General features: G+C 46.2%; 1 protein-coding gene across 4 annotated transcripts in view; it reads left to right on the top strand.

Moving 5' to 3' along the window:
- The first annotated feature begins 1,467 nt into the window (after positions 1-1,467).
- The window catches only part of TTC28 (tetratricopeptide repeat domain 28), a 445,830-nt gene continuing 422,998 nt past the window's right edge, over positions 1,468-24,299 (top strand). For 2 of the 4 annotated variants that reach the window (XM_039504811.1, XM_039504812.1), the window contains exons 1-2: positions 1,468-1,674; positions 16,915-17,193. In XM_039504811.1, the coding sequence (XP_039360745.1) occupies positions 1,501-1,674; positions 16,915-17,193 (453 nt within the window). In that variant the 5' untranslated portion in view covers positions 1,468-1,500. Of the gene's footprint in view, positions 1,675-8,950; positions 9,052-16,914; positions 17,194-24,299 lie in introns of those variants that run through there. The other 2 variants (XM_039504813.1, XM_039504814.1) reach the window with 2 other exon arrangements.

Below are 24,299 nucleotides of genomic sequence, written 5' to 3' on the forward strand. Positions count from 1 at the left end.
CCAGGAGACTGGTATGTCACTCTCGACTTCAAAAAATCCTTATTTCCACATCTCCATCTTCCAGGGCCACAGAAGGTTCCTTAGATTTATCATAAACCAGACTCATTACCAGTTCACTGTCCTGCCTTTTGGACTGTCAGCAGCTCCTTGAGTTTTCATGAAATGCATGGACTTGGAGCTCACAGTTGTTGCCCCACCCCCTTGACTGGTGGGGGGACTCCTGAGCGGTGGCCACAGGCATTCCGTTTGTCACCCCCAAGCCTTCAGTATCCCTAATTTCAGATGTATCTAATCTAGGTTGGGGGGCTCACCTTGGAACTCTGGGTCTGTGGTTCCAGGAATGCTTTCCCTGCCCATAAACTTCAGCCTCAGCAGGGTTGGGGCTATCAGTCCTGGGTGTGGGGGCTCCAGCTTCAGTGGTTTATTATTTATTGTCCTCATCCTGCCTGTGCCTTTTGCTAAAAATACCTGTGCTATAATCTTAGCTTTGATCATGATAGATAAACTAACCAAACAAAAGTCCTAGTATGATACTATGGGATTCAAAACCCAAACCTGACAACTGGATGTACGAAGAGGATAGTCAAGTAAGATGAAGGAGCGTATGATGGTGAGGAAACACTGCTGTGTTCATGCCTCACAAATGATATTGAAAAAAGTGGAGAGAGAATCTCCAAAAAGGACTTGTCATCTGGACAGTAATTCCACTGAGAGACTAAGGGCTGGACTACACCAGGAAATTAGGTCAGTATAACTACCTTGCTCAAGGCTGTGAAAAGAGAGGCCTGGCTGCAGTGGTTTATATGTAGACAAGCCCTAAGTATGCCATAGCCCTGTTGCTCCCAAGAGATTAGTGAGAAGGGGGTGGAGGTAATATCTGTTATTGGTCCTACTTCTCTTGATGAGAGAGAAGCGCTCAAGCTACTCGCAGCTCTTCTGGAGGTCTGGGTACTCTGAGTACTGTTCCCGATGGAGGAAGAGCTCCCTGTAGCTTGAAAGCTTCTCTCTCTCACCAGCAGCAGTTAGTCCAAAACCGATATTACCTCCGTGGAAGGGGGCGTAGGGAAGGTTAAGCGGTGACCTACTCTCGGGCTGTCAGTCCCTTCAACGGGAGAAGACACGTCCTCGCTCTTTGCACGAGCAGCCCCTGGCACCACCGAACACAGGGTCGCGGCGCCCATGGTTGTAGGGACCAAGCGCCGCAGCGCGTCCCCCCTCGCTTGGCATCTTTGAGCCAAGTTGTCCCCAAACGATGCCCGGGTCAGGGGCAGGCGCGGCGGCCGGTCTCTCAGCAGGGCCGGGCGGGAGTTCGCCTGGCCCGCGGCCGAGCCCCGCAGCATGACGCTGGTGCCGCGATGCCCCTCGGGGGTCGCGCTCGAGCGTGGGGGAGGGGCCTCCCCTTCTCAGTAGCGGAGCGAGCCTGGGGTCCGGCGCGAGCCCAGCTCTGGGGGCGGGGCCGGGGCCGGGCGCGCGGGTCCCGCAGCAGCCGGAGCCCGGATCATGGCGCCGGGGCTGGGAGCCGGAGTGGGGGGTGACGGCGGCCCCCTGAGGAGGAGGAGCCCGAGCCCGAGCTCCATGGAGCAACAGGCGCCGCCGCCCGCCCCGCCGGGGGCCGTAACTGGGGGCTGGGCACGCAAGCGGCAGCAGCAGCGGCGGGACCTGGAGCCTCCCCAAGTAAGTTGTAGGTGGGCCGGCGGGGCCGGGGCCGGGGCCGTGGCCGTGTGGCGGGGGCGGCGGGAGCCCCTTGGTGGAAAGGGGAAGTGGAGGGCTCGGCCCGGGAGCGAGCGACCCCCCGGAACGGCGCTTGTTCCTTCCCCGGCCGGGAGCGAGCAACCCCGGTGTTTGCTCCTTTCCCCCTCACCGGCCGGGAGCGAGCAACCCCCGGTGTTTGCTCCTTCCCCTCACCGGCCGGGAGCGAGCAACCCCGGTGTTTGCTCCTTCCCCCTCACCGGCCGGGAGCGAGCAACCCCCGGTGTTTGCTCCTTCCCCCTCACCGGCCGGGAGCGAGCAACCCCGGTGTTTGCTCCTTCCCCTCACCGGCCGGGAGCGAGCAACCCCGGTGTTTGCTCCTTCCCCCTCACCGGCCGGGAGCAACCCCCGCCCGGTGTTTGCTCCTCCCCCACCGGCCGGGAGCGAGCAACCCCGGTGTTTGCTCCTTCCCCCTCACCGGCCGGGAGCGAGCAACCCCGGTGTTTGCTCCTTCCCCACCGGCCGGGAGCAACCCCCGGGTGTTTGCTCCTTTCCCCCTCACCGGCCGGGAGCAACCCCCCCGGGTGTTTGCTCCTTTCCCCTCACCGGCCGGGAGCAACCCCCGGGTGTTTGCTCCTTCCCCCACCGGCCGGGAGCAACCCCGGGTGTTTGCTCCTTCCCCACCGGCCGGGAGCAACCCCGGGTGTTTGCTCCTTCCCCACCGGCCGGGAGCAACCCCCGGGTGTTTGCTCCTTCCCCACCGGCCGGGAGCAACCCCGGGTGTTTGCTCCTTCCCCCACCGGCCGGGAGCAACCCCCGGGTGTTTGCTCCTTCCCCACCGGCCGGGAGCAACCCCCGGGTGTTTGCTCCTTCCCCCACCGGCCGAGCAACCCCCGGGTGTTTGCTCCTTCCCCCACCGGCCGGGAGCAACCCCCGGGTGTTTGCTCCTTCCCACCGGCCGGAGCAACCCCCGGTGTTTGCTCCTTCCCCACCGGCCGGAGCAACCCCCGGGTGTTTGCTCCTTCCCCCACCGGAGCAACCCCGGTGTTTGCTCCTTCCCCACACCGGCCGAGCAACCCCGGGTGTTTGCTCCTTCCCCACCGGCCGAGCAACCCCCGGGTGTTTGCTCCTTCCCCCACGGCCGAGCAACCCCGGTGTTTGCTCCTTCCCCCACCGGCCGGGAGCAACCCCGGTGTTTGCTCCCTCCGCCCCCTCACCGGCCTGGAGCGATCCCCTCTCCCCTTGTAGGCAGCGTGATGATAATAGGGGGTTTACTGTTCTTGCCCCATAACAGTTGTGTAGCAGGGAAATGGCTTATTTCTAGCTCTGCAGGGATACTTGGTCACTGCTCTGGCCACAGATGTTCTTTTTATGCCCTTAACACAGGATTAGGTGTGATGAAAAATACCTAGGATAGGTCTTGTCTACACTAGAAGTTGGAGCATGTGGGTAGAGCAGGTTTACACTCTGCCACTTGTGCCAATATATTGTGTCCACACAGAATCAAGTAAAGTTGCATTGGCAAAAAATGTGTTGTAATGTCCTCCATGCTGCTTTGAGGCACATGATCTTGTGGGAAAGTGTCATTGTGTATTGTGGGGCAGTCATTAAGTGTTGTGGGATACCCACATGTCTTCAGGAATTTTGGGCACTTGGGGCAGGTCTACAATACAGCCGGGATCCATGCTATGAGATTGAGCCACCGGCAGTCAAGTTAATGGGTCTAGTAAAGACCCACCAAATGACCAGCAGATTGCTCTCCAGTTGACCCCTGTACTCTACCCCTGAGGAGAAGAGTAAGGTAAGTCGATGGGAGATTTTCTCCTGTTGACCCCCACGGTAAGTCACTAAGGTATGTCAACTCCAGCTATGTTGTTCACGTAGCTGGAGTTGCATAGCGCAGGTTGACTTACCGCAGTAGTGTAGACATAGTTTTGGAGTAAAATAAAAATACTTACTTATTGTGTGCTTTTCACGAGTAGATCTCAACGCAGACTGTTCAATTGTCCTTAACATGTTTTCTGTAGCAGTCATGATTCTTGGTGATTCCACCTATCCTTTATTTCCCTGGCAAGATGGACAGAAGCATGGAAAGGTTTAATTTAACTATCACCTAAGCAGTTGCTAAATTAACATGGGATGGCCTTCGGGGACTGAAGGGCAGATAGAGATGTCCAGTGGCAAGGCTCAATCTCAGCAAGGAAAATGTTCTCAAAGTTAGTGCTCTTTGATGTGCAGTGCATAATATCTGTGAGATCATGTTGCCAGGATGGGTGTGTGATGAGGACAGGCTATCTGCTGAATTCAAAGAGCTTGAAAGTAGTCTGGTTAACAGTGTCACTGCCAATACAGTTTGAGTGAGAGAAGCTTTGTAAGCTTAAAGAACAGGAGTACTTGTGGCGCCTTACAGACTAACAAATTTATTTGAGCATAAGCTTTCGTGGGCTACAGCCCACTTCCACTCTATGCATCCGAAGAAGTGGGCTGTAGCCCACGAAAGCTTATGCTCAAATAAATTTGTTAGTGTCTACGGTGCCACAAGTACTCCTGTTCTTTTTGAGGATACAGACTAATACCGCTGCTACTCTGAAATTTTTAAGCTTACTTTGACAGTGGGCAATAATGTGATTATTTCAATGGGATCATTAGTACAGTAACTGGTGGTGCATTGAGTTTATACACAGCTTGAACCTGTGTTTCAATAGACTTGGATTAGTGAATTTTAAGGGATATTGTAGTTTTATATAAATTACTATTATTTTGACAAGTTTGTGCATGAGACAGTGGATCTAACCCTAAATGCATTTCTAAATCAGAAATTTGATGCATTGAAAGCTGTACAGTTACAAAATGTATATTAGTAGCTGAAGTAAGGTTCTTCTTTCACCCTAGTGTTTGCATCTTATTTAAATTAAATCTGTGTAGAAAATGAAATGAAAAGAATACATTAATTTTGTGTTTGGGATTTTGATCACTTTATAAAAATGAGAGTATCTCCTTTTTTAAATTACGGTATTATCCAGAAGCCCCAGGATTTTGACCTGATTGTGCAAAACACTGTACAGACACATAGAGCTTCCAGTTTAATTTAAGAAGCAGTGTAACATTGGTTGTAATAAATAATCAGAATGGCAGAAGGAGAGAGAGGATGGTGGTAATAGCAACATAAACTAACTGTGTGCATAACTCTGTAATTTCCAAAAATTAAAAATATCAATTACAAGATTAAAATAAATAGGTTATCCGTAATCTCTCCTCCATCTGTTTAGCCATTATTGGTTGGATTTGTTATCATGCTTCAAATGTGTTGTGAGGAGGGATTTGAAAAAGCCTTAAGTGCACAAAGACCTATAAGCTAAGGACTTGCTTACATAAACATTTAGTTTGCAGCAAATTCAGCTGTAAACCTACCTCAAGTTAGCCTGCTGCAGACTAAGTGTCAGCATGGACCATGCTGCCACACACTAAAAGTTTCCTAGTGCGCTTTGATTTACCCTTATTTGAAATGAGAGTAGAACAAAGTGCACTAAAGAACTTCCAGGGCACAGCAGCAGGGTCCACACAGACCCTGGGGGAATGTCTATGCAGAAAGAAAAACCTGCAGCAGGCCTGTGCCAGCTAACTTGGGCTGTGGGGCTGTTTCATCGCTGTGTAGATTTCAGGGGTCTGGGACCCTTCCAGCCCCCACTGGGTCCTAAAGCCCAGGCTGCAGCCTGAGCCTGGAAGTCTACACAACAGTGAAACTGCCTCAGAGCCTGAGTCGGATGGCATGGGTCAGCTGTGGATTTTTCTTTGCTGTGTAGACATATCCTTAGTGCATGGCAGGCCAGTGTGAGGTAGATTTACATCCCTACTTGCTGCCAACTGTATTTGTGTAGACAAACCTTAAGAGTAAAGGTTTTCCTATAACTTACTTCACATTGCTCAAGCCTATCAATTATTTTCAGTAATTAAATTTGAAACTAAATATATCAACAATCAGGCATTGCTTATGTGACCTTAGTTGTGGTTTTGAATATAGCTGAATTAAAAGAAGATTATTGTCTGAAAAGATATGGTAGAAATGATTCGGAACTCAAGTCTTGCTTCCTGTATGTGGTGCTCATTTTAGTATTAAAAGTAGGATTTTACTGGTGTGGGTTTTTTTTACTGATGTTTGTTGTTGCACAGCAATAACTAGATAGAGGGATGGCACAGATGTTACTAAGTGTAGAATTTGGTCAGTATAATCTTAGAAATAGAAAGCTAAATTTTGTTGGTTCTGATTTTTAATCCATTAGGGAAGAAGTTACATTTACAAATGAGCTTTCCAATCTGAAAATCCAGTTTCAAAATGTTTTTTTTTCTTTCAAAGCAGTACAGGCCTGTAATTTATGGGTAGGGCTTTCTGTTTTAGGTATTTCTGATGATTTAAGGTATTTATATTTTTAGGTAAATCACAGTTTATATTTTTAGGTGTAGAAATAGATTTTCATGAGCATCAAAACACCAACACCTTATGCAGTTTGGGAATGAGCTTGAAGTGAGCATGTGGTGTCTTTAAGATGTGGTGGATCCTATTCTCAAGACAGAAAAAGTGTAACTTTCGGGTATTTTGGTATATATCTTATGAAAAGCTGTCCTGTTCTCTTATGAAATCCTACCTGTTTTGAAGATACGGTGACATGCTCTCTGTATAATATTTTATAATAATTTTCTAAGAAGAAATCCAGATTAAAGCAATTGCTGTTCTTCATTTAAGCAGATGCCACAGTGGGCTGGGAAATAGAACTAGGAGTTCATATTGTTAAACATACATTTTCAATGGCTTGTCTCCTCTCGCTACGCTATTTCTGTAAAAACTCGTACTCTGATTGGGTGAAGGATGTGTGTGTGGTTTGGCAAGATTTGATATCTGCTCAGAAGTGGAGAACTGGCTGTAGAAAATGTATTGGCTGCAAGGACTATGGAAGTTATTGTGAGGAACTGCAGCTTCCTTGTTTGTTCTTGGACTTTTGTCCCAGGCACTTTCTTTTCAAAAACAATAACCCTCCAGAGTTTGGAATAGGAAAACACAAGCTTTTTATAAAAGCAGACATTTCCAATTTAGGTGAATAAATGAAAAGGTTAGATAAATATAGTAGTAATGTTGGAGAAGAAACTGTATAGTATGATATTGCAGAGTTATTCTTCAGAATGCAGCTCAGTTCTATATTTGAGTTGTTTTTGGTAACATATATTTAGAGTGAGTAAATGTCACTGTACTTTGTTTTGTTTTGTTTTTTAGTGTCCTTCTGTAATGCTAGTTTTCCCTGTTTGGTTTTTCCCTTTCATGTCATGGTTTTTCTGATATTTTAATGAGTATTGTAGGAAGTATTTCAGTAGATGTAAAATATACAGCCCCCCTACATGGCATTCTTAAGGTATTAAGATCTTTTTTGTGGAAGTGAAGAAGTTAAAGAAAGGGTTTTGACAGTCTTTCAGTTTTAATTATGGACTTGCCACCAACATTTGATCTATAGAGGGGGTATTTGTTTGAACTACTGTATTATAGTTGCATTTTAGGTGGATTATGGACAAAAGGTTCAGTTCTCAGGTATGTGATTCAAAGTTTTCTAACAGGATGATTGTTGTCCTTAATGTTCTAATAGTTAGTTGAGGTCCTTTGGATAAAAGGTTGCTCTGTAAATGCAAAATATTGTTAATTAAGATTAATTTCTTTAATACACTTTTGGGTGTGTCTGAGATTTCTCTACTTTCTCTGGAGGGAAGGACAGAATTAAATGGCTGCTGAAATCTGTGATCAAAACCAGGTTGATGAATTTGAGTTGCTGTGGCATACCTAATGATAAATATGGCCACTGATCTGTAGATACAATTTGTATTTTGCTTTAAACTTCCTGAGGTTTAGCCTTATGAGATCTGCAGTGCCTGAATTCCTGTGTTGGAGGGTACCAGTTTACACAGTGTTGAGCAACGTTGTAATAGGTTAACAAGGATGCTCCCAAACAAATAGTCGCATCTGTCTTCCTTGTTGTGGTTGAATGGAGGTGATGAGAATGAAAGTGGTATATGCTGTGAACTGTGCAGAGCTGAAGATGGTTTCTTCACAGTAATCCTATTAAGCTTTGAATGAAATTTAGTTGTCATTTCACAGCTGGTCACAGTTCCCTGCTGGAGACAATTTTAACACTTATAATTGGGAACTTTTACTTGTTAAAATACAGCTGTTCTAAATGTCTTGGCAGGTGTTTGGGGGTTTATTTTTTTAATTGAACACTATTTTAGTTGAAGAGGAATTCTGGAATTCCTGATCTGTCACCACTTAAGGACAAATGATCACAGATGTGGAATTTCACTGACCTATGTTGTTTCATCACCTCGCCCCCCCATCTTTCTCTGTAACAAACCAGAGAATGACACTTCTTATTTAAGAGAACACCGTTAAAGATACAATTGAGAAATAGATGTAGCTTGTCTGAAATTCTGTGCCCTTTGAGATTGTTTATATTATGACTAAAATGACCAGAGTTAGTGAAGCCAGTGCCCACCATGGCTAAGTCCCAGTGCTGCTCACATTTAGTCAGGTTAAACAGAGGGTGAGGGCCCTCCTCCCCTCTTCATTCTAGCAGCTGATTTATTTCCTTGATATGTGCTGTAGGCTTAATGATGGAATCAGGCCTGAAGAATACACCCAGGCTTTCTGCTGATAGACCCAAATCCTGTGTTTTTACTCTAAGGTGTCTCTCCTTGTTTATTGCCTGTGACTAGTGGATAAGATATTATGGATTCTCTTTCTGACTATACTGCGCTCTCTCTCTTTCCCTCTTACCTCCCCTCCACAAGTGATGATGATCTGCGATATTTAGCAAGATAGAATGGATTCAGTTCCTTAGAGGGGAAGGTCAGAGCAAAAGATTGTCAGTAATATTACAGTTGCAATGCATTAGTTAAAGAAAGCTAGTTTTGTAGTTCTTCAAAACCGGAAACCCTGCTGTATGCATTTGCTGTACTGCAGTAGATCTGTCTTGTCTGAACAAACAAGCAAAAAACCTAATCCTTTTTCTGGTGAGAGAGAATGAATATAGTATAACAATTGTCAAGGTGAAGGGAAATATGCAGTGGGTGTCTGGGAGGTGCCAAAAAAACCCCTTTTCCTACGTAATATGTGAAAAATCTTGGACAGCAGGTTTGTTTCGGGTTGTAGACCCAGACAGTCTTAGCAGGTCTGACTCCTTCCTATTGAGGATATTTCTTTTTGTTTTGCAGACAACATTTCAGATTAAGGATAGGCTGTCTGCTTTCCTGGTGGCAGAACATGGTCTTGAAGGAACAACGGCCTCGTCTTGTATGCTAGAGTTTCAGGCAGAGATTCTCATTGAGGTACTGAAAATGGGGAGAGCTTTGTCCTGCAAGCAGTGTTTTGGACCTGTTTCCTTCTTGGTGGAGGCCAGTGTGGAGTATTGGGTCCTTTGTTTGCCCCTCAATAAGGGCAGGCTGCCTCATGCTTAGAAAGAAGAATTAGTGCATGCTTTGTTCAAGCAGTCATCACTTGACACTAACAATGTAGTTAATTATTGACCAGTATCACATTGTCCCTTTGTTGTAAGATTTTGGAGAAGGTTGTGCTGAGAAAATGCTCACAGCCTCTAGAATGCCTTTGATCTCCTTGACCTTTTATTAGTGTGGATATAGGCCTGGCTTTGGCAGAGAGAGACTGCAGTCTCCTTTGGGTGATGAATGAAGATCAGGTGTCCATGCTGGTGATATTAGATCTGTCAGCTGCCTGTGAGGTATTGCTGACTTGCCTGGGGACCCTGGTAGGAGTGGAGAAGGCTTCCCTTTTATTACTTTGTTCTTTTTTTTTCAGAGAGGTAGAGATAGTCATGAGACATTGCTCTTTTTCCCAAAGGGCTGTCAATTGTGCAGTCCCACAGAGTGACATTCTGTTACCTCTCCTCTTCAAGGTGTAGATGGGGCTGTTAGGAGTGATAGCAAGGAGGTATGGAATGCAGTGTTGTCAGTATGCTGACACCCATCTCTGTGTGTCTGTCTGATTGGACTTGGATAATGCATTTTAGAGCCTCATCCAGAGTCTGGTTGAAATAGGGGCATGGATAAGAGTGAGCTGGCTGCAGTGCAACCCAGACAAAAATTATGTGATGATGTGGATTGGGGAAGCAGCTGGAGGAAATGGCAGAAGTAACATCAGTCTCTTTAAGGGAGTATGTTCACTTCTAGTAGGGTTTTTTTTGTGGGGGGACTTTAGTTGCCCCCTCCCAGCTGCTGTTTGATGATCAGAGTGCAGTGTGGTCCAGTCAGCCTTTTACCAACTCTGTCTGGCTAGGAAGTCATGACCCTTCCTTTTGAATGCAGACCTTGCCACTATCTGGAAAGGCCACAGTGACTCATTTGGTTTTTGGAAAAGAAACCACCTATTAAAAAAATGTAATTAATCTGAAAACAGGTGTATAAACTGAAAAATGTAGATCAGACTTTGGGCCTTCAAGCATTTCTCCAGGACTTTAGTCTGCTTATTCCATGTATTGATTAACATTAATAAAGTTGTCATCAGTAATATTGGACTTGCTTCCTTTTTTCAGAGCTGCTGTATGTGATATTTTCTAATGGTAAATTGCGGCACCTCTGTTCAGCTGGTAGCAATTATCCCAGTCAAAGTTCTCTGCATTCACTGTGGATTTCAGTGGGAGGGTTCCTTGCATTTGGAACTGCAGGCCATGGGAAGTGAACACTGTTTAATACACTTGGAAAGGAGCTGCTGATGGGTATTTTAGATAGAAGTTGTTCTGGAGTATCAAGTAATCTTTCATGTTAAAACATCAGTGTTTTTAAGAGAATGCTTGACCTGTCTTTGGGGTTGATGGTAGCCTCTGCTGGAGTGATGAATGTTGGTCCTGGGTCATTTTTGTGATAAAGCAAGGAGGCTATAGTAAGCAGTAATCAGTGGTTGGATGAACTAGGAGATTCTCTCCCTGGTGCTTATTGAGGTTAACAATGTCTTAGTGAAGATGCATTTCTCTGGCTGTTGCAGATCTGGCAGATGAATGTGTCATGTTCTGTGGATGGTAAAAGAGGTAATTGGTGGGTTTGGGGACTATTAACTGCTTAATTCCAATCTCTGGGACAAGAGTACCTTCATGTTGGTAGCATTCCACTGGTTTTGAACTGTGAACCTCCCTCCACATCCTGAGCTGTCTCAAACCTATAAGATAACGTGCTTTATTGTGAGAGCATTCAGAAGTTCTGATGGATTTCAGTTTGGTGTGAGGACATCTGTGCTCTGCTCTAAAACAGGTGAAGGGTAATTGTTTGTCTTCAGAATACATGCAACTTGGCCATATTCTTGTCTTAAAATTAAGTAGCATGTTGCTCTTCTCTCCTTGTAATTGTTTTTTAGCTAATGGGGAATACACCTCTACCCTGATATAACGCTGTCCTTGGGAGCCAAAAAATCTTACCTTGTTATAGGTGAAACCATGTTATATTAAACTTGATCCAGGAGTGCGCAGTCCCTCCCCCCCCCTCCCCCCGAGCACTGCTTTACTGCAATATATCCGAATTCATGTTATATCAGGTCGCGTTATATCGGGGTAGAGGTGTACTTCCAGCAAAATACAGTCAGATCTCATTTATTTGAATTATGTTAAAAAAATTTCCTCTTGATTACGTCTAATGGAGGAAGTCACTTGTCCAGTGATGCCTCCATATATCCAAGCCCTCTCTTAAAGAAGTGTCTGATTTTCTCCAGAGGTTTATATAATGATGATCAATGAGAACAGTTCAGATACTGACACTTCATTTTGTCCTGTGCAGAGCAGCACTTCACGCTGAACTGTGAATTGTTGGGGGGAGAAGGAGACCCCTGCATGTAAATTGGGAAACAAGGAAGAGAAAGTATTAATGTTTTCTTGAACTTGCAGTTTGGTGAGTTTGGGTATGTCTCCATGGCAGCAGCCCCAGGCAGTCAGTACATTGATTAAATGTAGCGAATGTTATCATACAAAAAACAATCTATCCATGTTTCACGTCAGAATTTGTTAATACAGGGCTAATCCCATCCACCAAAGCCCAAAAAAACAGTTCCCTTCAGTCTTTAATGCTGAGATTTAACACTAGCCCAGAGGCAAATAATATGATTTTCCTTTGAGTGATTGTGTGCATATATGTACTGCTGCAGTTAATGCACCAGATTGACTGTGACTCTGGTAACGGATGCACCTACCAAAGGCTGAGGGCCCATCTTGTTCAACTTCAGGTCAACTCTTTGGTCACCCCAAGAAGTTATACTCCATATTAATGTGGTAGATCTCTGATCTATGTGTCAGGCCTGTGAGATGATTGTCCACCATCAAGAATGAGGTGATAAATTTTCTTACGGACAACACCATTGCCATGTTGTATCTAAACAAGCAGGGAGTCGCAAGATCATCTCAGTTATGCTAGGAAGCAGTCATCCCGTGGAATCTATGTATAAGAAACAATGTGTACAGAAGGTGTTCGAGGAATGAGAGATACAATTGCAGATTCCCCCATCAGGATTTCATAGATCAACATTAACAGTCAATCCGAAAAGACATTCTCCAGATCTTTCACCACTTGTGTGCCTGGTAATAGACTTGTTTGTGACCAACCTGAACAATAAGAGCTGGAGATTTTGCTCCAGGATGGGCTGCAGCCTCTGCTCCATCACAGAAGTCTTCCTTCTCCCTTGGTCCAATAATTTTCTGCATGCATTCCCTCCAGTTGCTATCGTTCCAAGGGTACTCAGGAAAATGAAAAGAGACATCAACAATAATTCTCATTCCACCAATATGGCCAGGAGAATATTGATTCACAGATGTACATCAACTTTCTGTCCAGTTACTGATAATTTTACCTCTAGTCAAGGATCTCCTGTTTCAGAACCAGGGAAAGTCGCAGCATTCCAACATCCAGTGTCATCATCTCATGGCATGGATGATCTCTGGTTGAATTCCTACAAGAAACTGTGCTGTTGAGATATTCAGGGCATCTTGGTGAGCAGCAGAAAAGAATCCAATTAGCCATGTATATAGCCAAGTGACAGATTTTCAATTTGTGCACAATGTCAGCACGTATCACCCCATCACACAGAGGTCAGACATGTGCTAGACTGTCTGTTGTACCTGAAATCATTGGGCCTTTGAATTAATTCCTTGGGAGTCCAGCTGGCTTCCATATCTGCATTACATCTGCCAGTAGAAGGGTTTTCCATTTTCTTGCACCCTTTGGTTTCCTAATTATTGAAAAGTCTACTCAACACTTCCCCTGCTGTCTGATGCCATAGCTGTATGGGATCTCAATCTGGTCCTCTCCAGACTGATAACATCCCCATTTAAACCTATGATGACAGTCTCACTACATTCATCGTTTATGAAGATAACGTTTCTGGTGGCAGTCATTTCCGTAAGGTGTGTTTGAACTTCCAGGTCTCCTGGCTGACCCTCCTTTCGTGGCCTTCCATAAAGGCAGGGTTTCCCTTAGGTGACACCTGGAGTTTTATGTGCAAGGTAGCTTTTCATCAGAACCAAATTATTGCTCTTCTAGTCTTCTTCTTGAAACCCCATTCTTTCAAAGCTGAAGAAAGACTTCATAGCTCAGATGGTTCAGAGGGATTTGACCTTCTACTTGGACTGCATTAGATCCTTCAGAGTCTCTCCCAGGCCTTTGTAGCCTGTGCTGAGACAGTTAGAGGTCAATCAGTGTCAGCTCAGAGAATTTCACATTGGATTTTTTGAGTACATTAAGCTTTGCTAAAGTTTCTCCTCTACTGAGAATAATGGCTCACTTCACTAGGGCTCAGTCCACTTCATCAGCTTTTCTGAGCAATATTCTGATAGGAGTTACTGCAAAGTAGCAACATGGTCATGTGTACATATCTTTTCCACACATTATGCCATCGCTCAGGCCTCTTGTGACGATGCCAGCTTTGGCAAGTCAGTGTTACAGTCTCTGTTCAGATGACCTGAAGCCCCTCCACCTGTAAGGGAACTGCTGATGAGTCACCTGCAGTGGAATATATGTGTGCACAATTACTCAAAGGAGAATCTAGATTCATAGATTACAAGGTCAGAAGGGACTATTGTGATCTAGTCTGACATCCTATATAACACAGGCCATAGAACTTCCCCAAATAATTCCTAGAGCAGATCTTTTAGGGGAAAAAGAACCTTTAATTGTCAGTGATGGAGACTCCACTACCTGTACAGTAAGCCTTACTTACATTATATATGGATAAATGTAAAGTAATGCACATTGGAAAAAATAACCCTAACTATACATACAACATGATGGGGGCTAATTTAGCTACAACGAGTCAGGAAAAAGATCTTGGCGTCATCGTGGATAGTTCTCTGAAGATGTCCACGCAGTGTGCAGAGGCGGTCAAAAAAGCAAACAGGATGTTAGGAATAATTAAAAAGGGGATAGAGAATAAGACTGAGAATATATTATTGCCCTTATATAAATCCATGGTACGCCCACATCTCGACTACTGTGTACAGATGTGGTCTCCTCACCTCAAAAAAGATATTCTAGCACTAGAAAAGGTTCAGAAAAGGGCAACTAAAATGATTAGGGGTTTAGAGAGGGTCCCATACGAGGAAAGATTAAAGAGGCTAGGACATGCTACGAGCTTGCTCGCGTGCCACCATGCCGCCTCACCGCTCACTCGACGAGAGCGCAAGCCTCGTCGTCCGCCTTCCTGGCCCATGTTCCCATCCAGGACATCTGTAGAGCGGCCACCTGGTCTTCTGTCCACACCTTCGCTTCCCACTACGCGTTGGTGCAGCAATCCAGAGACGATGCAGCCTTCGGCTCAGCAGTCTTACACTCTGCTACGTCTCACTCCGACCCCACCGCCTAGGTAAGGCTTGGGAATCACCTAACTGGAATGCATAGGAGCAATCACTCGAAGAAGAAAAGACGGTTACTCACCGTAGTAACTTGTTCTTCGAGAAGTGTTGCTCCTATCCATTCCAGACCCGCCCTCCTTCCCCACTGTCGGAGTAGCCGGCAAGAAGGAACTGAGGGGCGGACGGGCCGGCTGGGGTATATATCCAGCGCCATAGCGGTGCCACTCCAGGGGGCGCCCAGCCGGCCCGCCGGAGTTGCTAGGGTAAAAATGTTCCAGAGAGCCGTGCACGCGCGGCGCGCACACCTAACTGGAATGGATAGGAGCAACACATCTCGAAGAACAACAGTTTCTACGGTGAGTAACCGTCTTTTCGGATATAACGCAGTAAAGCAGTGCTCTGGGGGGCAGGGAGCTGCGCACTCCGGTGGATCAAAGCAAGTTTGATATAACACAGTTTCACCTATTTTTGACTCCGAAGGTTTGTCTGTTCACAGATTATTGGGTGATCTTAGTTCATGTTCTGGATGACTTTCAAAATGTTTGTTAAAAAACAAAGCTGTTTGTTGAGTTTGTCTCAGTTCTCAAGGCAACTGCACCTCTGAACCCTTTGTGACCTTCCTGAAGGCACTTATATCTCAGTTCCACAACACTTTCTGTAGAGTGGGGATTTAGGCTGCAATTCACTGATTATCTGAGCAGGTCTGAGTTTAGTTCAACACTTGCAGTTTTGCTCTTTCTCAGGAACAATCACAGGATTAACCAGTGACTAGCCAGCCTTCATAAAGTATTCAGAACAAAAGCAGAAAAAACATATCTTCAAAAACAATAAACAGCTCACATGAATGTCTTAAAGGCCTTGGCTACACTTGCAAATTTGCAGCGCTGCAGCAGGGTGTGAAAACACACCCTCTCCAGCGCTGCAAATTGCAGCGCTGCAAAGCGCCAGTGTGGTCAAAGCCCCAGCGCTGGGAGCGCGGCTCCCAGCGCTGTACGTTATTCCCCACAGGGAGGTGGAGTACGGACAGCGCTGGCGCTTCAAAGCGCTGCTGCGGCAGCGCTTTGAAGTGCAAGTGTAGCCAAAGCCTTAGTTTACCAAGCAGTCATCCATCTTTTTGGCAAGGGTTTTGGCAAGTTTCAAAGTCCTTCAGGCCCTTTCTGCTGGGCCTATCCCTCTTGGTCACAGCATCATGACAATCTTGTATCAGGTGAGATTGATGTCCTTTTCTATATCAGGCTGGTCAGTTTGTACAGTTTTCCTTTCCTTTCTTTGTCAGTTTCTTGAACTTGGTTAAATGAGTAGATGCATTTTCCCCTGTGGGGTGGGGATGAGGCTTCTCCAGACTGGTTACCAGCCTAGAGATTTGCATTGATTACCCCTCCTCCCCTTTACCCTTACCCCCAGTGACTTTAGTTCCTGCAGGAAATTCCTATAACTCCCCCATAGACTACCTAGCCCATACAGATACATATAACATTTATACAATTGATACAATAGTCTTTGAATATTCCATGTGTGCATAATATCTGTTAAAGTTATCAATAAATAAAATAGTCTTTGGAATTAGAAACTACTGCTTGCTTTGCATCCTTAGAGGCTTATAATTAATTGAAAGACGCTAAACAGTGTAATTGCAGACTTTTATTTCTGTGCTCTCCAATACTATCATACCTTCATGAGATCAGAGGGTTACAACACTGGTGAACAAGTCAACAGGATGATTATTTAGGCTGTGTTCCCAATAAATCCTGGTTCACCCTCACTCTCAAACTTCTCTTGACATGGTGTGGACCCTTCATAGGCACTAACTTGTGTACATCTGCTTACCAACCTCCCTGTATGAGTATGCCCACATAGTCACACTTGCTTAATGACATCTTAACACATCTTCACACACACACACTTTTATTTGCTAACCTATTTATCAAACTCTCCCAATCTGCACACCATTTCCCTTCCACTCTAACCAAGGAATGTGCGTGAAGTGATAGTCAAATAGCATAGCTGTATTTAAACAAAAACTCAGTGAGTTCAGTAAGTTATAAGACTGGTTAATACATCCTTCTGTCTGGAGGAGGTAGTCATCTTTTTAGGAGATCATGAAGACATTGTTTGCTGATCATGCTTCATGGGAAAGTTTTTGCAACCTCTAGTACAAAACATTTACAAAATGACTAATAGATAACAAATTAAAAAACTGGAAGAAGTTCTCATTCCCTGACCCAAATTTTAAATTGCTAAAATGTTAATGGTTTTATCTTATACTATATCGTTTCTTCTACTTTTAAAATCTTTAAGAAAATGATATGAAAGTGAGTAATTAGTACTTTTGGTTAACATTTTCTGTCTGCAGATTCCTTTTTTTGGATCAAAATCTTTTGGAGAAAGAAGCCCTGACGGCCCCATGTTGAGCAAGGCTGAGTTTGTTGAGAAAGTTCGTCAGAGTAACCAGGCCTGTCATGATGGTGATTTTCATACAGCTATTATGCTGTACAATGAAGCCCTGGGAGTCGATCCTCAGAATTGCATCCTGTACAGTAACCGATCTGCAGCATACATGAAAATCCAGCAGTACGACAAGGCACTGGATGATGCAATCAAAGCACGACTCTTAAATCCTAAATGGCCAAAGGTAGGAAAGCCCATTTCCCTTGTGGTGAGAGACTTTCTATGGGAGTTGCAGCTCCTGCAGTATTATTAAGGCTGTAATTATCTTGTTGTAATGGAGATGGACATAAATCATTCTGTACTTATGGTTCACTTCGGCGGGGGCTCTGGGGAATAGAAATCTTTGTGTTAAAAGCTGCTTGACTTATTTGAGTTTCCTGTTAAGAGTTAAACTATTTTCTGTGTAAACAGACATTTGCGTATTTTTCCTAAGCTGCCTGGCAGGGATTCCTTTTTGCTGATCCTTGTGAAGATTTTGGATTCAGCCTTTTAAACAAATGTCGTTCATAGTGTGTGAAGATCAGACATCGCTCTTAACATTTACACTAATAAACATTCAGCAGCAGCAGCCCGAAGTATCTTGCTCCGAAAGCCTCAGGAGAGCAGTGTGCAGGATGGAACATGCTGCATAGAGATGGTTGTTGGTAATGGGGCATTAGAGTAGAAAACTAAGGACTTCAGCTTAGATCATCACTTCCTTTTCTTAACATTTAGTTTTTCTAGAGCTGATTCTGTTTGGTGTATTTTCTTGATAATTTTTTAAGAAATTCCATATGGCCCAACATCCTCAGTAAGACCTGACAAGCCGTGGAAAAGTCTGACCTTACATGTTGATCTGTCATGGAAAGGGTAAATGGGTGCTCTTCTATAAAATAGGGACTCCCAGAGATAGCACTGCCTTTATTTAACAGTGTTGCTTGGACAGTGGGTTTCTGTTGTGTTCCATTGAGAGAAAGCATTATGTTCTATTTTTCATAGATATCACTCGTGTTGACTTTCCTGAATCTCACCCTTCAGCATTCCTTCTGTTGTTTTCACAATGTGTGGTGTGATATTTTTGCTGCTTTTCTTCATATTCAGGTCCAGGGATTTTGAAGTTGGGTTACCAGTCTCCAGGGAGATGGGGACAGACGCTGACTTGGCTGAGTGCTAAGCTGCACTAGGTGACCAGTTCTGCCTTCACAGCTGCACAGGAAGATTCCTGTCCCTGATATCTTTGACGCACTCAATTTCAATGCCTTTCCATTCAAAAATATTTTTTCTGAAGCTGGAAATTTCGCCTATTGAATTACCTTTCTTCAGTTAATCCTATCCATGTGATGGTGCAGAACTGAGTTTTCTGAGCCTTTGCAGGTGCTGATCTCCGTGCTTCAGGCTCAATTTGAAATAAATATGACATATATCTAAAAAGGGGAAGCAAATCTCCTCTCTGAAGAGATCTTTGCCTTTTCTGCACCCCAGGGATGAGAGTTCATATCAGGCAGAAAGCAGGATGTTGCTTTTAGAGGTAAGGATTGGCCTTCTGCAAGTGGTCCTAGATTAGTGGCTGTGAAGCTCTTACTGCTTCTAATACTCCTTAGACATCCTACTGCTATCTGATGCACTCATCAGTTTGTCCTAGGTCTTGAGGAATGGCAGAGGCTGCAACTTCTAGGTGACTTGGGGATGGGGGAACTGGGCTCAGCAGGTCAGTTCTCATAGATGCAGCCTGCAGTAGTAATGTCATCCATGCATCAGTCTTCAGTCAATGTGCACACTATAACATTTTGAGGGGTGGGTTAGCCTGCCTTTCTTGTGGGACCCATTCCCCTCACCTGCTTGCTACAATTGGGAATGGATCCCCAGCTGTTGAAAATTGAAGGCTTGTGTCTAAGACAAGATAATCTTGTTTTCTGCCTTGGGCAACTCAAATTGGCCTTTTACTTTGGTCATTAATTCACCTCCTCTCTGAACCCCCTGTAGGGCAAATGCCTGAAGCCTCAGCAGGGCCAGTGCACTCCCTCTCCACGGAGGAAAGATTTCTAGTACAGCCAGACTAAGAGGCAGCTTTGGTAAAACATTAGTGGAGATATTCTCCTAATATCTGATGGTCTAGATCAACGTTTCTCAAATGTGGCCTCCATGGCCGCATGCGGCCACGACAGCCTCCTAGGTGGCGATGGGTGGGGCATAGAATCGGCCCCTCCTTGTTGCTCCTGGATGCGCTGCCCTGCACTGCCTCTGGAGAGAGGTGGGACGCAACGCAGCAGGAGCCAGGTGAGTTCTTGACCCACATTGTGGGGAGGGAGGTTGGGCGGCAGGCTCCAGTGGCGGGACTTCAGGAGCCTGGGCCTTGTGGCCCTGGGCTCCAACCACGGGGCAGCGGGTATTGACCCTCTTTCTCCCCCTCCTGGCTCTGGCCACATGGCCCTGGGCTCCAGCTGCGGGGATTCAGCCTCTGGCCCCTGGTTCCAGCTCTGTGGCAGCAGGTGCTGGCTCCCGGCTGCAGTCCTGGGCTCCAGCTGTGCAGTGGCAGGCGCTGGCCACAGGCACCGACCCTGTGCCGCAGGGCAGCAGTCTCCAAACAGGCATCAACCCCTGGCTTTGGCCGCAGGGCAGCAGGTTCTGACCCTCGGCTCCGGCTGTGGAGCTTCAGTTGGCCTCTGGCCCCCAGTTCTGGCTATGCAGTGGCGGGCGCTGGCCCCAGGCTCCAGCAATGTGACCCTAGCCCATGGTGCTGATCCTTTCCCCAGCTGCATAGCAGCAGGTGCCGGCCCCAGGCTCTGGCCACGCAGTGGCAGAAGCTGACTCACATGGCCGACCCCTGGCCCTGTAGCAGTGAGTGCTGGCTCCAGCCATGCAGCGGTGGGTGCGGGCTACAGCCACGCACTCCTGGGCTCTGGAATCCAGCTCCTGGCTCTGGCCGTGCAGCGGCAAGCACTAGCTCTGGGTGCTGCCCCACAGCTCCAGCTGTGTGGCAGGGGACTTTGATTGCTGGCTCTAGCCACGCAGTTCCTGTCCCCAGACACCAGGCCTTGGCTCTGGCCCCGCGACAGTGGGGCTCATCACCCACCCCCATTGTCCCTGGCCCCCGCTGCCTTCCTGGCCTCACATACATCCTACCATCGCCCCTGGCCCTGCTGCCTCTCCCTTCAGTCCCCCCCATCCAGTGCTTAATGGGTCCTGGGGCTTGCTGGGAAAAGTGATATTAACAAACATGCAAGTATCACTTTTCACAGCAGACTTACTAGCTATCTGTGAAAAGTGATACTTGTTTGTATGTTAATATCACTTACCACTTTTCATAGCCTCCCAGGTAGCAATTAAGTGTGCTGTGATATTAACAAATATACAAATATCATTTTTCATAGCAAGTCCCAGGACCCACTAAACCCTGGATGGGTGGGCCGAAGGAGGAGACAGCATTATTTTTATTGAGTCTGCCCAAAAAAACCCTACAAATGTACATTACAATGATTTGGATGTGAATCTGTGCATATTTAATAGATTCTATGGGGGCTGGACTAGATGACTTCCTGAGGTCTCTTCCAACCCTAATCTGCTATGATTCTATGACTATAGTTATGAGAGCCTTCCAACCTGTGGGTCCTGCTGCCTGGAATAGCTTGCCTGAATCTCTCCACTTTGTTAATTTTCCATCTCATTCTAGGTCAGGGGTGGGCAAAATTTTTGGCCTGGGGGCCACATCGGGGTTGTGAGATGGTATGGAGGGCCGGGTAGGGAAGGCTGTGTCTTCCCAAACAGCCTGCCCCCCCACCCTCTATCTGCCCCTCCTACTTCCTGCCCCCTGACTGCCCCCTCAGAACCTCTGACCCATCCAACCCCCCTGTTCCTTGTCCCCTGACTGTCCCCTCCTGGGATCCCCGTCCCCTGACTGTCCCCTCCTGGGATCCCCGTCCCCTGTCCAACCCCCCTTGTCACCTGACTGCCCCCTCCTGGGACCTCCTGCCCCTAACCGCCCCCCAGGACCCCACCCCACCATCCAACCCCTCCTCCCTGCTCCCTCCTGGGATCCACTGCCCCAAGCCCCCCCCCCCCAAATCCCCCCATCTCCTTTTGGAATGTGGCCCTGCGAACATGGGTGGAGGACTCAGGAGGAGTAGGGGCAGCTGTGCAGCTGGAGAGAAGCGGTGGTTTCCCCTTCAAAGTGCCGCTTCTTTCCGGCCAGCTGTGCGGCCGCCCGGTTCTCCTCCTGAGTTCTCGGTCCATGTTCCCCATGCTCCTGCCACCTGCACCGCCCACCTGGTCCCCTGCCCCCGCATTGCAGGCCCCTCTCCCTCCCGCGGGGGGTACGCCGGTGCTGAGCTGCCCACGTGCCTGGCTCTGGGGCCCCTCTGTTGTTGGGGGGGGGGGCCCATGCCAGGGCACCCTGTGTTCACTGTTAAATCTGTCCCTGAGCCGCACTGCTGACACCCTGAGCTGAGGCTGTGGGGGAGGGGGGACAGCAGGGGAGGGGCCAGAGCTGACCAGGAGCTCAGGGGCAGGGGAGGACGGCCCCACGGGCTGGATGTGGCCCGCGGGCCGTAGTTTGCCCACCTCTGTTCTAGATCTTATCTCAAAATACCTTTTCTCCCCTGCCTCTTGCTCTATTATTTTTACTGAAGCTTTAATGTATTCACCATATTATTTACACCACTGGGTTCTGTAATTTATACCATGTACCACATCCTGCATTAGTAAGGAGAATCCTGCTTTGACAGGGAGATGGACTAGAAATTCATAAGTCTCTTCCATCACTGTCTTGTATTAATGAATACTATAAAACATTTTGGACAGTTTTAGGCGCTATGTAAAATAAAGTTTTAAGTGATCTCCAAGTTTCCAGTTCGTTCAATTGTATAAATTCTGGGAGGCATGGAGTGTAAAAGCCAGTACATTTTTGGATGGTTTTGTTTTTTGTTACTGAGAAATCTGGTAATGATTTACAGTGGAGCCCACTTAAATGAATAGTTATGGAAGGACCTCATAAACGAATATTTTTCACATGCCAATCACAGACAAATACAGGGAGACCTTTGAAATGAGTCTCTGGTAAAGGAATAGACCTGTGCATCAAAGGGAAAATAAAATGGAATAGGAAATTCACTAGCTAAAAGTTTAGCTTTGTTACATGAAAGCATCTTTCTGTGTTATCAAATCAGAGTCTATTAAATGCAAAGAAACCCCTATTAATGCAATGTTAAAATTGCATAGTTAAAACAAAAATAAAAAATGTAGGCAGTCACAGGAGGCAGTGTGTCACAGTAGATATGGCATTAGACTGGAACTTGGGAGATTTCTGTTCTAATCCCAGCTCTGCCACTCTGTGACCTTGGGCAAGCCACTTATCCCCTTTTTGCAGGTGGAAAATGGCACTTTGTAAAGTGATTTGAGATCTGCATGTGAAAAAACTATATAAGAGCTAGATGTTGGTACTATTACTATGTTTGTTGTTTGTTCCTGCCATTTTGGATAAAGTTGCAAAGAACCATATTGTTGTTTATATTATAAAATGTACACTTGCTTGGAAAGCCCAACACATCTTTGTCGAGATAAGAAATGAAACAGTCAAAATAACTTCTCCAGGCTTTCCTGCACAAAGCTGGTCCTTTTCCTGTACCCCCTCTTATTCTTCTTCTTCTTCCCAGAGCGGTAGTCACTATGAGCAGCATCCCCCAGTGGTCTAGTTTGGAACTATATTTGGTTTAACTTTCCTTTTGACAAAGCACTCAGTTTTACAGTGGATTAAATTTGCTTCTGTGGGTGTTGTCAATTCTCGTGATTTTTTTCATGAGTGGTGGAATTTTGGCCAGGGCTGGAGCCAATTTTGCAATGATGAGAAGCTCTAGTCTTCTAGCAAATTTCAGCCCTAAGAGGAAAATCCCCTCTGATTGGCTGTTTGTGACACTTTCCCACCACCTGGTGTAGAGCAGCCAAGAAGCAGGCAGAGCTCTCTCCCCATCCCCTCTGCAACCCAACACACTTCTCACAGAAGGGGAAGAGGGAGCAGAAAGATCCCAGCAGCTCAGAGTGGCTCTATTCTCCCTCCCCCTTTGATCAGGGACAGCTCCTCTGGGCTACCCCCGGGCTACCCCCAGCCCACCCTCGTGCAAAGGGGCAGAGGGAAGTCAAGAACCTCTGGTGCTGTCTCCCTTCCTTAAGGCTGGAAGGGGAAGAACGGGACACTGCTGCAGCTCCTGGCCAGGTTGGGAGAGGCTCATGAAGAACCCCAGGAGGAGCAGATGTGAGGCTCTGGGGCTAGAACTGATGAGGGGCTGGGTGGGGGACAGGATTGATTTTGGAGGTTGGGGGAACAGAATTAATTGCTGGGCAGGGGATGGACATATATGGGGGTGAGAGCTCCTGCAGCAGGGGCCAAAATCACCTTACCAATAAATTTGGGAGGTTGGTCAATGTTAATTGTCTCTCACACATACTGGGGATGGATAGGAGAATTAAAAAATCAAAACAGACCAAAAAACACAGTATAACATATTCTTTAAAAATCTCATGATTTTTGGCTTAATTTAATTATTTCTCTGGGCTTCACTCATGATTTTTGAACCTTTAGAGTTGGCAGTGCTGTTTCTAGGATATGACTATCACTCTATAAATAAATAAAGCCTAATATGAAAAAGGCCTTATTCTTCTGTGGCCCTACCTTGGCAGCATGTTAATTGTGCTGTATTCCTGTAAACAGTCTCAATCAACTCAAGATACAAACTAAATTTAAAGACATTCCTAGCTGTTCATTCTGAACTGTAGTTTATACTGGAGAGTTTATTGCTCAATCAGAAGTATTTTTCTTCTAGAGGCAGAATCCCAGTATGCTAGTGAACTGGTTGGAAAGCAATCTCTCTCTCTCTCGCCCCCCTCCCCTGTTTTGGTGAATTTTGTTTCAGTGGAAATTTTCTCACCAGCTTTAGTGCTTTTCCCCCCTCTAATTTGCAATTACCACTAATTTCCATATCAAACATGCCTCTGACATAACCACCTCCTGTGTTAGTCCTGAAGCAATATTTCTCAGGTAACCTGTGGAGTGACTCTTCCACCTCCTTCCATCCCTACACTACATAGGATGAGCCTGTGTAGTCAAGTATCAGAGGGGTAGCCGTGTTAGTCTGGTTCTGTAGAAGCAGCAAAGAATCCTGTGGCACCTTATAGACTAACAGATGGGTGTATATATATATATAGCAAAAAGAAGAGAAGAGGAGAGGAGAGAGATTAGAGGGAGGAGGAGGGGGGCCCTGTCCAGCAGCTGTGGTGTGAAAAGGAGGAGGAACTGGTTCTTCTGTAATTGGCAGCATTCAC

The sequence above is a fragment of the Mauremys reevesii genome, linkage group 18, assembly GCF_016161935.1.
Source record: "Mauremys reevesii isolate NIE-2019 linkage group 18, ASM1616193v1, whole genome shotgun sequence".
NCBI lineage: Eukaryota > Metazoa > Chordata > Testudines > Geoemydidae > Mauremys > Mauremys reevesii.